The sequence below is a fragment of the Rhinatrema bivittatum genome, chromosome 8 (assembly GCF_901001135.1).
Source record: "Rhinatrema bivittatum chromosome 8, aRhiBiv1.1, whole genome shotgun sequence".
In the NCBI taxonomy this organism is placed as follows: domain Eukaryota; kingdom Metazoa; phylum Chordata; class Amphibia; order Gymnophiona; family Rhinatrematidae; genus Rhinatrema; species Rhinatrema bivittatum.
Genome location: NC_042622.1, coordinates 207,035,904 through 207,053,100, shown reverse-complemented (window position 1 = coordinate 207,053,100; position 17,197 = coordinate 207,035,904). Strand labels below are relative to the sequence as shown.

The following is a 17,197-nucleotide window of genomic DNA, read 5'->3' as shown; positions in this document are numbered from 1 at the left end:
TTGACAGAAAAAGTCACCTTAAATTTTCAATTTTCTCCCACATCGGGTGTTACTTCACATTTGTCACCAGGCAGTGACAAAAAATAGCATAGAATTCTCATTTTTATTGGTATTTTTCTCAGAGATTCTCATCGACGGCCGTCGATGCCAACATGGCCTCCGGTTTCAAGAAATGTCCTACTTGTAACCGGACCATGTCAGTAACAGATCCACATCTCGAATGTGTGATCTGCCTCGTAGAAAAGCATGAAATATCTTCATGCTCACAATGTCAAGAAATGACCCCAAAGGGTCTCAAACTCCGGCGGGAAAAGATGGCTCATCATTTTCAACTCCAATTAATTCCATCACCATCCACGTCGACGAAATCCTCTCCTGCAGGAGTAACCAAAAAACTCCTATTAAAAAAAAACGACATGTCGAAGGATCCGGGGACGCTACCCTCACCGACCCCCGTCTACGTCATCGACCAGGTCAGTTTCGGAACCGAGACCAAAACATAAGCATCGACATCGTCGATCTTCGGCGTCCCCGTCGTTTCCGCCCTCGACAGAACCGTCCGCGAAACGGCATAAATCCGCCGATGTTCCACAAACCTCAGTGTCTACAATGCCCTCATCTTCACCATCGACACCGTTACTGATATCCACTACTCCGGACTTAACTGTCCTCATCCAGAAGATGGTAATGGAGGCTGTGCAGAAACAACTTCCGGCGCCACCACCAATGCCGGCGGTCATGCCGATGCCAACGCCATCGTCCATGTCGGCGATCACTCCGCCGGTCATAGAGCCGATATCATCGATAACACCGATGGTACAAACTACCTTGATGCCAATGAAGTCTTCGATGATTACATCACTGGTGCCATCATCTTTCTCAATACCTACCCCGATGAAAGACATTCCATCGATGCCAAGCTCTTCGATGCCATCGATACCTCCACTTTCCATTCCTATATCGGAGTTTTCCTTTCTTTCTCCATCAGCATAGACTATTCCATCGATGTCACAATCAATGTCCATCTACACCATGGCACCCCACCATACCTCCACTTCACAAATCAAAGGTATCGAAGCCTAAGTCATCCACTAAGCAAAAACCATCAATGACTCAACGTCGTCCCTCACTGCCCAAGCTTCCAATTTCAGAAGAAAGGGCACTACATGATATTCTTACCAAAAGATATCATGACTTACTATCCTCCTTGCCATCTTGCCCAGAAGAAGAGCAAGTTGAGGATTTTTCACCGGATGAACCCTTACCAGGACCCTCTGGTGTACCTCATCTTCACAAAGTTACACCTCCTCACCAGACAACTCAGTATGATACTTGGTCTGACACTGACTCTGATCCCTCATCAGAGGACTTCATGTCCGATCCATCTCCACCTCCTGCAACAAAACAATCACCTCCAGAGGATTTTTCGTTCCCACTTTTTATTCAGGAAATGGAAGATTCTATTCCTTTCCAGATACAAACAGAGCAGGATGTCAGGCAACAAACTTTGGAAGTGCTCCAATTTGTAGATCCCCCGAAGCACACTCTGGCTATTCCTGTTCATGAAATTCTTTTGCAACTGCAGCAACGTATTTGGGAACACCCCTGCTCGGTTCCTGCAGTCAACAAACGGATAGAGTCAACTTATCTTGTACAACCCACCTCTGGGTACCAAAAAACTGAGCTCCCCCACCACTCCGTAGTAGTGGAATTGGCGCAAAAGAAATTCAGAAGGACAAGAGCCCATTCCTCAATACCTCCAGGAAAAGATAATAGATTTCTGGACCAAATGGGCCACAAGGTGTTCCAAGGGGAAATGCTGAATTCCAAAATCTCAGCATACCATTTATACATGACCCAATACCAGAGGAACCTCTGGAAACAAATGGAGGCGTTTGTGCCATCCTTACCCACACAGTATCAGGAATCTGCACAAACTATTATAAATAAGGGCTTAGATGCGGGGAAACATGAGGTAAGAGCAGCCTACGACAGCTGTGACACAGCCTCACAAGTTGCTGCATCTGGCATTGCTGCAAGACGCTGGGCCTGGCTTAAGGCCTCTGATTTAAGACCAGGGGTGCAGGATAAACTTGTCGATCTTCCCTGCCTTGGTGATAATTTGTTTGGTTCTAAAGTGCAGGATGCAGTTTCCCAGTTACTGGCTTTTGAAGGTACATCCAGACAACAAGGCCTCTGTCAATCCTCACTTAGCACTACCAGTAGGAGGCAGACTGTCCAACTTCTACATCAATTGGACATCAATAACATCGGATCAATGGGTCCTATCTATAATAAACCGAGGATACCAACTCAATTTCATTTCAATTCCTGCAGATTTTCCACCGAAACACTCTCATCTCAGCGAAGATCACATTCTTCAACTACGACTGGAATTATTCACCCTTCTGAGAGCCAGGGCTGTCGAGCGAGTGCCCCGGACTCAGAAAGGCAAAGGTTTCTGTTCCCGTTATTTCCTCATTCCAAAGAAAACCGGAGGCCTTCGTCCTATCCTAGACCTCAGAAATCTCAACAAATTTCTGAAGAAAGAGAAGTTCAGAATGGTATCCTTAGGCACTATGCTTCCACTCCTTCAAAAAGGGGATTGGCTTTGTTCTCTGGATCTTCAAGATGCTTATGCTCACATTCCAATATTCCCCCCTCATCGCAAATATCTGCGCTTCATGGTGGACGATCAACACTTCCAATACAGAGTTCTGCTATTCGGCCTTGCCTCTGCTCCCAGAGTATTCACCAAATGTCTGGCAGTAATAGCAGCACACTTGCACAAACAAGGTGTTCATGTTTTTCCATATCTAGACGACTGGCTCATCAGAAGTCAATCTCAACAAGGAGCTCTAACTTCTTTAAATCACACCATTACTCTACTTCACAACATGGGATTTCTCATCAACTATCAAAAGTCCCATCTTACTCCATCTCATCTCCTCCAATTCATAGGAGCAGAATTGAACACCATCCTCGCAAAAGCCTTTCTCCCCGAGGATCGGGCAGAAACACTATCCCTGTTGGCAAACTTCATTCACTCAAAGAAAAAAGCCACAGCTCATCAGCTTCTAACATTATTAGGCCACATGGCCTCCACAGTACAATTTACTCCAATGGCAAGACTAGCCATGCGAATAACTCAGTGGACTTTAAGATCTCAATGGATCCAAGCCATTCAACCACTTCATTCTCCAATTCAAGTCACACACCAGTTACAATCATCTCTACTTTGGTGGGTGGACAAAGACAATTTGTGCAAGGGCCAAACCTTCCAACAGCCAGTCCCACAGATAACATTAACTACAGATGCATCCACCTTGGGTTGGGGAGCTCACATAGACAATCTCCAAACCCAGGGTAGTTGGACAAAACTCGAAGCAACATTTTAAATCAATTTCCTAGAGCTTCGAGCTATACGTTATGCGCTGCATGCGTTCAAGGACTGCCTTTCACACAAGGCTGTTCTCATCCAAATGGACAACACGGTAGCCATGTGGTACATCAACAAACAGGGAGGTACGGGCTCATATCTCCTTTGTCAAGAAGCTGCACAGATTTGGGGCTGGGCCCTGAACCACTCAATGTTTCTTCGGGCCACTTATCTGGCAGGAATTCACAATGTAGTAGCAGATCGACTCAGTCGTCAGTTCCAACCACACGAATGGTCCCTGGATCCCTCAGTAGCGACCAGGATATTTCAACGTTGGGGACAACCGACAATAGACCTCTTTGCGTCACATCTGAATCACAAAATGGACAAATTTTGTTCTCTACACACACAGAACAATCAGCCAGCCAAGGACGCCTTTGCTCGCCCTTGGAACTCAGGCCTACTATACGCGTATCCTCCGATACTGCTCATAACCAAAACTCTAGTGAAGCTACAACGGGACAATGGGTCCATGATACTCATAGCCCCATATTGGCCTCAACAAGTATGGTTTCCCACACTTCTAGACCTCTAAGTCAGGGATCCCATTCGCCTGGGAGTAGCTCCCACTCTCATAACTCAGGGTCAGGGTCGGTTGTGCCATCCCAACCTTCAATCCCTCTCACTAACAGAATGGATGTTGAAAGCTTGATTTTACAACCACTCAATCTTTCATCCAATGTATCCCAAGTGCTTATAGCTTCACGTAAACCTTCCACATGAAAGAATTATTCTTCCAAATGGCAAAGATTTACTTTGTGGTGCAGGCGAAACCATATTGATCCTTTCACTTGCCCCACTACTTCTCTTCTAGACTACTTATACCATCTTTCAGACTCTGGTCTCCAGACTTCATCTGTAAGAGTACATTTAAGTGCAATCTTAGCTTACCATAACAAGATAGGAGATGCACCTATGTCCACACAACCTCTTGTCAGTCGGTTTATGAGAGGTTTAACGCACCTTAAACCACCAATTCGGCCTCCAGTCACAGAATGGGACCTGAATCTGGTTTTAACAAGACTCGTGTTCTCCTTTCGAACCTATAGATTCCTGTGATCTAAAATTCCTCACATGGAAGACTATCTTCCTCATAGCCATTACATCAGCTAGGAGGGTTAGTGAGTTACAAGCACTTGTAACATACGCTTCCTACATGACAGAGTGGTTCTCCGTACACATCCAAAATTCCTTCCCAAGGTAGTTACGGAATTCCACTTGAACCAATCAATAGTTTTACCCACATTCTTCCCAAGGCCTCATTCTCACCAAGGAGAAACAGCCTTACACACCTTGGACTGTAAACGTGCTCTATCCTTTTATTTAAACTGCACTGCAGTCCACAGGAAATCCAATCAACTGTTTGTTTCTTATGATCCAAACAAACCGGGTAACGCAGTGGGTAAACATACTCTATCCAATTGGCTAGCAGATTGCATACAGTTTTGCTATGAAAAAGCAGGCCTTCCTCTCCAAGGGCGAGTAAAGGCACACTCAGTAAGAGCAATGTCAACTTCAGTAGCACACTATCGTTCAGTGCCAATCATTGACATATGTAAAGCAGCAGCATGGAGTTCTCTTCACACCTTTGCAGTTCATTACTGTTTGGACAAACAAGGACGACAAAATTCAGCCTATGGACAATCTGTCTTAAAGATCTTGTTTCCAGTTTAAACCCAACTCCTTCTACAACCAACCTGCTATGATCTTCGGCTGACTCATTTCAACAACAATACTTCACTGTTGCCTCAATACAAAATGACTCAACCTCTAGCTTGCTAATCACCCATATGTGAGGACTAGCATCCTGCTTGTCCTGGGATAAAGCAAAATTGCTTACCTTGTAATAGGTGTTATCCCAGGACAGCAGGATGTAGTCCTCACAGAACCCACCTGCCTTCCCCGCGGAGTTGGGTATTTTACATTTTATTATTTTTGCTAAAGCTTAATGCTACATACGAGACTGGAGTGAGACCCCTGTGGCAGAGAATATTATGGCATGCTGGGCATGCTCAGTAGCCTCAGGCTGCCAGTTAAAAGTTTCTAGAAACTTTGACAGAAGCTTTCCTGCGATAGGGCTCTGTCAGTGACGTCACCCGTATGTGAAGACTACATCCTGCTGTCCTGGGATAACACCTATTACAAGGTAAGCAATTTTGCTTTACAGCCAAAAGAATATCTTTCAAAAAATGGAGAGGGGATCCAAATGAAGAAAATAAAAATTAAAAAAAATCATAAGCACTGGTAAGTTAGATGCAAAGTTAAGCAGGCAAAAAGAGAATTTGAAAAGAAGCTGGCTATAGAGGCAAAAAACTCAATAAAATCTTTTTTAAATATATCCAAAGCAGGAAGCCTGTGAGGGAGTCAGACCATTAGATGTTCAAGAGATAAAAAGGGAAGATAAGGCCAAAGCTAAAAGACTAAATGAATTCTGTGTTTTAGTGCTTACTGAACAGCATGATGAGGAGATACCAGTGCCATAAATGGTATTTAATGTTGTTGATTCGAAGGAGTTGAAATAAATCAACTTAAACCTGGAAGATGTAATAGAGCAAACTGACAAACTAAAGCATAGTAAATCACTTGGACCAGATGGCATATAGCCCACAGTTCTGAAAGAACTCAGAAATGAAATTACAGGCCTTCTACTAGTAATTTGTAACCTATAGTTTAAATTGTCTGTTGTGCTTGAATATTGGAGGATGGCAAATGCAATGCCAATCTTTAAAAAGAGCTCCAAGGGTGATCCAGCAAAATATAGACTGGTCAGTCAGACCTCAGTGCCGGGATAAATGGCAGAAACTATTCAAGAGAACTAAATAGATAGACATGGTTTAATGGGACAGAGCTAACATGGATTTACCCAACAAAAGTTTTGCCTCACCAGTCTACTACATTTTTTGAAGGGTGGGATGTACATTTGTTTTTGATGAATGCTGAAAATGTAAAAAAAAAGTTAAACCATTTTTGGTTTGTTCCATTTGGAGCAAGCCAAAAATGAATTCTCATGAAAATACCCAAAAGGTTTTAGGTATTTTTGTTTTCGCGACAGAAAAAAAAAAAAGGGGGGGGGCCTCTTGAAGCTCCTCTAACCCCTCTCCTTCCTGCAGAGAAGCCGGGGGCCTAGGCCCTACCCAGTTTCCTCACCCAGCTGAGCCCAGCCAAGACACATCTGATCTCCACTCCTGCCCTTCAAAATTTTCTTGGGACTGGGCATCTCCTTGGCCCCCCTACTCATCCTGTCCATAATCCTCTGGCAAGTTGAAATGGAAGGAGAGAAACCCACTCACTCTAGCCCTCACTCTTGGCACTTTAAAAATGGAGCTGGAGATTCGCAGATGTCACTTTTGGTGTCTATCTCAAGGAAAACAAGCTCCATTTTCTTGAGACTGATCCCTCTCCCACCGACACAGAGAAGCCTATAGCCCAGACCTACCTGGCTGGGCCTGTCTTAGCCCCTCTCACTCCCACTCATGCCCTTTAAAATATCTGTGGGCTGGGGACCTCAGTTCTACTACTAGCCTTAACCATATTTTCTGGCAACATGTTCCACAGCTTAATTGTGCATTGACTGAAAAAAAATACTTTCTTACATTTTTTAATTTGTTGCCTGTTTGTTTCAGGGAGTGTCCCTAGTTCTAGTACATAGAAAAGTACATAGTTACATGAAAAGAGTATGGTATTCCAAGGGTTAACAAATAGGAGTTGAGAATGCAGACCATTATTATGGCTCCTGACTGGGAAATACAGTTCTTGGCTTGCTTCAAAAAGCCAAGTTTTCATGAGCTTCCTGAAGGGTGAGAGATTTAAAGTAAGTCTATGGAGCATAAGGGAGTTCCATATAGCTGGGACTGTGCCTGCAAATGTTTTCTTCCTTGTTTCAGTGAGGCTTATAGTTTTTGGGGCTGGCACTACTAGATGTGCCTGAGTTAATGAGCAAAGAGATCGGGAGGGTGTATAGGGACTCGGCAATCTCTCAAGATAGGTTGGTGCTGTACCTTTGAGTACGTTGTAGACTGGGACTAGAAGTTTGATTTTTGTGCTACAGTGAGTCAAGAGCCCATTGCAGGGTTTTGTTGTCATGCAAGCTGAGGCATTCTGTATAAGCTGCAGGTGGCAGTTTAGGGTGTTGAAGATTCTGGAGTAGAGGGCATTATAATAGTTTAGATATGAGATTATTAAGTCTTGGTAACGGTCGCAAAGGTATTGTTGTCCAAGAAGAGTTTGAGGTGGCGAAGCTGATGTAGATGATAAAAGCAGGTTTTGGTTATTGCTTGGACCTGGGCTTTGGTGGTAAGTTGAGAATCTAGGATGAAACCACACTTGGGAACTTAAGGTTAGGTTTTTATCCCATTGAGGGTCACACTTGGGATGGGAAGGTTAATTCTTGAGGAGAGCAACATGAAACACTGTTTTATTGGGATTTGCTCGATTCTTCCAGCTGGTCCAGACTGACCACTGACAGGCATCAGAGACAGGATTCTGGGCTTGATGTGTCATTGGTCTGACCCAGCATGGCATTTATGTTCTTACTAAGACTTTTTTTCTCATTCTGTATCTAATGGAAAAAAAAATAGTAATTCAGGTCCTTAGATTGGTTGAGTAGCTGTGTGGGAATATTCAAAAATAGGGTTTAACTAATTAAGAAATCTTGGGGTTTCATTCAGCATGAGGACCAACATAAATGTCTTTTTCATACCTTTCTTATCCTCTGATACAACTATTAGTGATGCAGGCTGCTCTTTTAATCTTTCATTTTCTTTTGAAAAATATTGTTTGTGTGCATTCCTTATTAAAGTATTTGTCAGATAACTTCTGTAGCATTTCTGTAATCTCATTTGTTAACTTAGTCCATGCTTAATTTTGATGCCACGGGCTTTACTTATTTGTGTTTCATAAGAACTTATCCAGTTTCATTTGGATTGCTGCTGTATTGGAAAGAGATTGCATCTTGGGTACAGACATAGCTAAGTGCTTGTATGCAGACAATTTATGTAATACAACCTATTTTTCTCATAACACATTTACATAGGTTCACTGAAAGTTTCATCTTCCATATAGGAATTGCTTTAGTGTGAAAACAATATAGAGAATACTAATTGTAAGTAACTTCATTTTTCACTTGTTAAATTGCTTTCCTTTTTGCTGTTACAGAAAATCTGAAGACCGAGATGCTAGATATGAGTGAGAATTCTGATTCAGTGAGCGAAATCTCAGATGTGACCAAGAGTGGAATTTCGGAAGTAATGACAATTTCAGAATGTAGAGAGGCTGTTAATAATTCTACAAGGGTATTTTTAGCCCATTTTGATTACAATCCTCAGACTATGTCGCCTAATGCTAATGCAGCTGAGGAAGAGCTACCATTTAAAGCAGGGCAGATTTTAAAGGTAATCAATACTATGTATAATGTAAATGCATTAAGGGTTTCTGTTAAGTTGTATTGTTGATCTGTAATTTTCAAATCTGGTCTTGAAGATTCCCATTCACTTCTAGTTTTCAAGATATCTACAATGAATATTTATGAGAGAACTTGGCATGTGTTTGGTGTAAGAACCAGCATATTTTGCTTATCCTGTAAACCTGTTTGAGAGTCTGAAGAATTAAATTTGAGAATCATTAAAGTAGATCATAAGACAAACATCCAATTCTTCCAAAACACAATTTCCTTGTCCTTCTGCTTCACCAGTCAACATATGGGTTTAGTCCCCTTATCCAGCAGTTGGAAGCAGTTTTTTTTTTTGTTTCGTTTTATTGTTTTGTTTTTATGACATCACCTATATGTATGCCATGCTTAGAACCAGATTCAGCCGATATTCTCTGCCGTCAGCTATTGGATGGATGATTGTGGACAAGCCTCAACCTGTTTGTTTTTTTTTTAATTGAAGAGAATTTTTATGACTATTTCATGGTTGTGATATAGCCCTTAAACTATTTTTGAGTCAAATTTATCTTAATGGGCCAAGCTCCTGCAGATTGTTCTCTGCAGTGATGCAAGCCAGGACAGCAAGGCAGCTCACTACCCATATGATAGGGCTTGTTTTCTCTGGGAGAGCACTACATGTGTAGTTTGAGCAAGCCCTTTTCTAAAAAGGGAACGTCTACTTACTATCGGGCCGATTCAGTAAAGTCCACGGGAGAGCGGACGAACGCCTGCTCTCCCGGCGCGCGCACAGGCCACTTGCCTGTTCGCGCGATTCTGTATTTAAATTAGGTGGTGTGGTAGAAACGGGCAAAAGGAGGCGCTAGGGACGCGCTAGTGTCCTTTTGACTCGGAGCGGCGGCTATCAGCGGGTTTGACAGCCGACGCTCAATTTTGCCGGCATCTGTTCTCGAGCCCGCTGACAGCCACCCATTTAATTTTTTTTTTATTTTTTTTTACTTTTTTTACTCTTCGGGACCTTCGACTTCATATCTCTTTTCTGTGCACTTTCCCAGTGCCGGCAGAAACTAGTGCCTACCTTTGGGTAGGCGCTAATTTCTTAAAGTAAAATGTGCAGCTTGGCTGCACATTTTACTTTCTGTATCGCGCAGGCATACCTAATAGGGCCATCAACATGCATTTGCATGTTTAGGGCGCTGTTAGGTGCCATGGGTTGGACGCGTGTTTTCCGCCCCTTACTGAATAAGGGGTGTTCATTATCAGAGCACTGCGAATCTCTGAGATTTCAAAGGTATCATTACCTGCTTTTTGCAGGGAGTTCAAATCATTATCTGTGGACCCCACACTCACAGAGAATTCAAAGAAGGCCGGCACTTAACCTTAATTTACTATAGAAAACACTCGCAGTCTTTATACTTCTCAATAATACTCTTTATTATAGTAAAGCAAAGTAAAAGTCAGAAGAAGAATTACAGGAAAGATAGTTTTCCTGGGAGTTACTTAGAGCGTCTAACGGTGACGTGTCAAAGTCTGCTCCGCTTCTTAGTTAAACATCATATCCTTATATACAAAATTATGCTGACAGTTTCTATGGGATGGCCCCCCTTCTTGGAGTGGAGAATTACTGATGGCATCACTTGAACCTTTACCTAAACTAATGATGTGAAAGTACTGTTATCTGGTATACTAGGCCTTGAGCTGGAGACAGCTCTCCTACACAAACTGCTTCTGTTTCTCTTACTCATATTTGTTTTGCCTATTAGTAAAGACAAATACATTCCTTTCTCTTGGGTAAAACTGTTTCATTAATTTTATCATTTAATTATTTAATTCTTATTTAATTACTTAAATCCAGATTATTATCATTCCCCCCCTTGAAGAATTAATGTTACTAATTCTTTATGCCAAATGGCTTGTAATTGGCATTACCTGTCCTAGTGGTAGGTTACCTAAGTCTCTATACAAATACATCAAGATAGTGAAAACTGAAAGAATGAGATTGTATTTCCTTATGGGAATAAACATAGCATTGTTTTAAATTTACATTACCCTCTTTTTAGATTATTAAGCATGGCTTTCATATTCTTTTAAGTTGCAGGTACATGTCTCTCACGCATCTCTCAAACATCACACATTCTTTACTTGCTCAGTCTCATCTTCACATTTACTCTGCATTCCCATGCCGTCCTGGCCTTCTTGTTCCAGGTATTCCAGGTATTTGTTAACACAGGAGGAGTTTTTTCTTTTAAAGCAGCAAGTAACAAGTAGCCTATATTTTCATTTTTTTCCTCTTAATGATTGGGAACAATCATCACACTCAGGGCCATGGTGTTATAGTTCCGGTAGTGGACCCTTGATCTGAGGTACAGTCAGTGCGACCTAGAAGGAAAAACCCTTTTAGGTCCCTACCGTCAGAAGGCGAGGCCTGGTGATGTAAAAGTGGAATGAAGACTTCACCCTGGAAGCTCGCGATTCCCCCAGGAGGAGCCCATAGGAACCCGGCGGCTGGGACTTGGGCGACTCCCTGGAGCCCGGAGAAGGTCTGGATGCAGGCACCTCCTGCAGGTCGTGTAATCCACATAGCTGGCGCCTCTAGCAGGTCGTTGTTTTAGGACCATAAAACAATAAACAGGTAGGCAAACACATTCATACTGCTTCCACATTCACAAGCAAAGGAACAGAGCAAACTACAAGTAGTCACTGCCAATTACCTCTAGAAATGTGAGCCATTTTAACAGTTATTCCTACCAATTAGACCAAATTCAATGGAAATACAACCTTGTCCTTTTTAAAATAGCACATACTTCGCTTTGGGATAATAACAATCATCTGTACATATGACTGTGATAATTCATCAATAGTTCTTTTAAAACATATTCTCAGACTCATAAACTATAACTAAAAAAAAATGGCTTGTAAGCACTGTATTTGTGTAAGGACACCTATAATTGCTAATAGGGAGGTGGTGTTAAGATTTAGGAAATCTAATGACTGTTGCAATTCTCTCTTTAACCTGTAACCGGGAGTAAGTGAATAAACATTTGGAACTACAGACAAATGATGTATACAGGGGTAAGGGAAAACGCGCGTCCAAGGGCAGGTTAACAGTGCGCTCCGTCGGAGCGCAGTGTACTGTATCGGCCTGTATGTGAGCTAAAATACCTGTGCAGCCAGGCTCCTGCAATTGATAAGCCTTGCAGCAAAGTATGCTGTTGACAATTTGAAAGCTCACCACCTCTTGTCAGGACACAAAGGGAGCCTCTAACGCAGGGCTTCTTTCCCAGCTCCCATCCCTTGAATGTGGTAATAGGCTGAGCAATAAAAAAACAATTGACGCGGGAAGGTAACATTATTTTTCAAGGCAGAAAGAGAACCGGAGCTTTCAGCTGGCTAAGGTAAGTCATACAGGCTATGATTAAAAAAAAAAAATAGAAAAGGGAAAATATACCTTATTTGTATTGGAAATGTTACTACAGCTAGGAGATATTTTCTGAGTATTGCATTGTGCCAGTTCGTATGTCTAAGTGCTTTGTGCTCTGTGACCATTAAAAGGCAGCAGCGTTTGACAGCACATAGTGTTGAGCTTGCAAATGCAATGATAAAACAAGAGTGCAAATCAAAGCAAGCTTACAATCTGGAGTCCTACTAACCTGAATATAGTGCAAAAGTATATTTTAAACTCAACGACATTCCCAGAAAGAGAACAGCTAATGGTTTCTACCATTGTGTCTAGAATGCTGCCATCTTCAGAAATCTTGAGTAGTTACAGGCTCTGCACAGCCACATATTAACTCTTCAAGTGCTGGGACAAAGTGATTACTGCCAGCATCCTTGCCTCTGGGTTTTTTTTCTCCCCAGATCCTTAAAAATCCTAAACAAATCATTTCAGCCTTTAAAGAAAAAGTTAAATATATAGTTAAATGGCAAGAAATCTTCAGGTCCTACAGTACAAATATAGGAATCTAGTAACAGGACATACTGAAAGGGTATAGTTATTTCCCTGAAACAGTAGTGTCTCACTCTGTAGATCAGGAGGATGTAGTAAAAAAATTTAATTCTGAGCAATAGAAGGTCTCAATAATCCATCTATTTCACTAAGTTGAAATTTAGGTATGAAAAATTCCTCCGACTGAGATTTAGTTCTGAGAGGGCCATAGAAGGTATCCATAACCATTCCACTCTATGTAGAACTGGAGATTAAACTGCTTTCAGAATAGACATTCCCTGCAGGTAAAGTAACGTCTGTTTTAAAAGACACAGGTTGCTGTCAGATTCTTACCTCTGAGCAGGAAATCATCTATCCTTGTGGGCAGAGGCACTGCATGTAAGGAATTATGCTTTACTTTTTTTTTCCATCAGCTATCTGTGAGGATGGCATCTGTACTAGTAGGGTGGAAAGAGCTCTATTAAGCAGAAATCTGCAGCTTTTTGATGGAGAATAGACTGCACAGCTTGAATCCACAGTTGCCTATCTTTTTGTCAAGATTAATACATTTTAGTTCTTCAAGATCACTAGTGCGTTAGAGGCTGGAAGATTTCTATGACTCAGACATTAGGGTACTGATTCTTATCCCAGGACAAGCAGGATGCTAGTCCTCACATATGGGTGACATCGGTAATGGAGCCCTATATGGAAAAACTTCTGTCAAAGTTTCTGTGAAACTTTTGACTGGCACCTAGAGTGCCTACTGAGCATGCCCAGCATGCCATGATATTCCCTGCCACAGGGGTCTCCCTTCAGTCTTCTTTTTTCCGCGGAGCCGTTAGCCTCACGGTTAAATTGGAGTCCTGTGGTGATTTTTCTCCACACTTCGAAACTTTTCCAAAAAAGTTAGAAAAACTTCTAACCGCAAGGGTCTCCCTTCTTTACCATAGTGGTAAGTTTTTTTTTCTCTCACTTTTGTCGGTTCCGCACCATTTTTTCGTGCCATAGTCGACGGCTGTCCAACTAAAATGGCTTCGGGCTTCAAGAAATGCCCAAATTGTGCAAGAACCATGTCCATAACGGACCTGCACCAGGAATGTGTGCTTTGCCTCGGCGAGAACCACAATGTCAAGTCCTGCCCCCTCTGCGCCGAGATGACATCGAAGGGACATCGGCTCTGGATGGAGAAGATGGAGCAACTTTTTAAAATTCAGTTGCTCCCAGCCCCATCAATCGTCTCCATCTGGAGCGATTCATAAGGTCATCCTTAAAAAGCGACTTCCAGGTGAGGCCGGAGATGCATCTATTCCCTCCCCCTTGCCATCATTGAAGGCGTCCACATCGGGCAGTGAGAAATCTAAGGAGAAGCATCGGCACCGACGCCTGCACATCTCAACCATCGATCCGATGCCCGCTACGTCATCGACGGAATCGGCCTCCTCCGCTAAGAAAGCTCGGCTGAGCGTGGAGTCTCCAAGGCCTACGATTCCAGGGTGATCCCCACCGGTATCGGTGCAGGGTACCGTACCTCCTCAGGGCTCTGAGGGAGGTACTGGCATCGCCATCACCGCCTCCCCCCATAGCTGCTCTGATTCCATCAGCTATGCGGGCGGAACTTGATGGATACATCCGTCAAGTGGTCCGAGAAGCACTCCTCGACACGATGCCAATTCAGCCATCGACACCGACCTTGCCATCGACACCTGTTCCGGTGCCATCGGATCCATTACCATCGATACTGATATCACCATCTATTCCACCACCGATGCCGTCGGTGCTGCCTTCGATTCCAGCATCGATTCCTCCGATGATTCCATCGATGCCAGTGCCAGAGGTTTCTATTTTTCAACCTCTGATGATAAAACTGGATATTTTAATCGATGCCGTTTCAAGAAAACCTCAAGGCATCGAGGAGGACATCTTACCGGAACCTATGCCAGGACCTTCGGGAGTTCCTAGGCCTCGCCAACCTCAGTCTCCTCTATTTCCATTGATTCCAAAGACTTTACCATCGATGCCTTTTAGGCCTCAGCCGACAATACACCCAAGGGACACTGGAACAGACACTGAGACAGATGTCTCTTCCGATGAGGACATGCTTTCTGAACCTTCACCTCCAGAAGACCGCAGAAAGTCTCCTCCGGAGGATTTGTCATTCTCCAACTTCGTGAAGGATATGGCGGAGACAATCCCTTTCCAACTATAGTCAGAGATAAATTCCAGACAAGACACTGGAGGTTCTACAATTCGTAGATCCACCAAAGGAAATTTTGGCTGTGCCTGTGCATGAGGTGCTCCAGGAACTCATGTACCGAATGTGGGAACATCTTGGCTCACTTGCATTGGTTAACAAGAGATTAGATGCAACATACCTGGTTCAACCAATTCCAGGATTCCAAAAGGCTCAGCTACCTCACCAATCCGTGGTAGTTGAGTCAGCACAGAAAAAAGCAAAAAGGGTGAAAACTCACTCCTCAACACCACCAGGGAAGGATAATAGATTCCTTGATAATTTAGGCCGTAAAGTATTTCAAGGATCTATGCTGGTCTCTCAAATTGCTGCTTACCAGCTCTTCATGAATCAATACCAACATAATCTCTGGAAGCAGGTCCAAGAGCTTACTCAAACACTCCCTGAACAGTTCCAGGATGCCTTCTTTCAATTAGTGCATAAAGGTCTAGAAGCAGGCAAACATGAAGTTAGGGCGACTTATGACAGTTTTGAAACTGCATCTCGTTTGTCAGCTTCGGGAATTACAGCTCGTCGGTGGGCTTGGCTTAAGGCATCAGACTTAAGACCAGAGGTACAGGAGAGACTGGCCGACCTTCCTTGTCTGGGTGACAACCTGTTTGGAGACAAGGTAAAGGAAGCAGTCGCCATGTTAAAAGAACATACCGAGACTCTCAAACAACTCTCCTTAATTCCTCAGGAGTCTCAACCTCCTTCCAGGAGACTTCCCAGATGTGTGATACAAGACGTCCATATTACCGCCAATGATGCAACTATCCTCCAACAAGCCGTGCAAGACCATCTCGCCCAACTCAGCGTCCCCAGTCTAGACAAAGGCCTTCCAGGCCTCAACCCCCTCCTCAAACCGCATCAACATCAGGGTTTTGAAATATACTCAGAGCAGAAGCCCATCCGTCAAATCCACTCCCACACCTACCAGTAGGAGGTCGCATAGTATTTTTTCATCACAACTGGATCTCCATAACTACAGACCACTGGGTACTCTCCATTGCAGCTCAGGGGTACCGATTGGATTTTCTCACTGTACCAAAAGAAACTCCACCACTCTCCTCTTGGACAGTGAACCACCACTCCAAACTTCTAAAAACAGAATTATCCACCCTTCTGAGAGCCAGGGCCATAGAACCAGTTCCCAGGCCCCAGCAGGGCAGAGGATTCTACTCCCGATATTTCCTCATTCCAAAGAAAACAGGAGGCCTACGCCCCATCCTAGACCTCAGAAATCTCAACAAATTTCTCAAAAAAGAAAAATTCAGGATGGTATCATTAGGCACCATGCTACCTCTTCTTCAAAAAGGGGATTGGCTCTGCTCTCTGGATCTTCAAGACGCCTACGCTCACATTCCCATCTTTCCTCCTCATTGCCAATACTTGCGATTTCTCGTCAAAGGACAACGTTTTCAATACAGAGTGCTCCCATTCGGCCTAGCCTCAGCACTTCGAGTATTCACAAAGTGTCTGGCAGTGGCGGTGGCACACCTCCACAAGCAGAAGGTACATGTATTCCCTTATCTGGACGATTGGCTCATCAGGAGTCGGACAAAAGAAGGAGCTCTCAATTCCCTCAAGCTCACAGTCAACTTACTTCACTCCTTGGGGTTTCTCATCAATTATCAGAAATCCCATTTCACACCATCTCACCTTCTACAATTCATCGGTGCAGATTTAAACATCATCAAAGCAAATGCATTTCTTCCAAGAGACCGTGCCCATACACTCATTCTCCTGGCACACTCTCTCCGAACTCAATCTCGAGTCACAGCTCATCAGTGCCTCACCCTCCTCGGTCACATGGCTTCCACAGTTCACGTCACTCCCATGGCCAGATTGACCATGCGTCTAATGCAATGGACACTCAAAACACAATGGATTCAAGCCATCCAACCATTGTCCTCTCACATTCTAATAACTCAGGAACTGTGTTCTTCCCTCCTCTGGTGGACATCAATGAACAATTTGCTCAAAGGTCTACCTTTCCAGCAACCAGTTCCACAAGTAACATTAACTTCAGATGCGTCCACTTTAGGTTGGGGAGCGCACATTGGTCATCTGAAGACCCAGGGCACGTGGACAAAAACCAAAGTCTCTTTTCAGATAATCTTCCTAGAGCTTCGAGCTATACGTTATGCGCTGCATGCGTTCAAGGACTGCCTTTCACCCAAGACAGTGCTGATCCAAACAGACAACACAGTAGCCATG

The 17,197-nt window shown here is 43.4% G+C and overlaps 1 protein-coding gene across 1 annotated transcript in view; it reads left to right on the top strand.

Moving 5' to 3' along the window:
- Positions 1–17,197, top strand: part of TSPOAP1 (TSPO associated protein 1) — a 1,024,985-nt gene that overhangs the window by 805,147 nt on the left and 202,641 nt on the right. Inside the window, exon 23 of the mRNA XM_029613537.1 lies at positions 8,594–8,829. Coding sequence (XP_029469397.1) covers positions 8,594–8,829 — 236 coding nt within the window. The remainder of the gene's footprint in view (positions 1–8,593; positions 8,830–17,197) is intronic.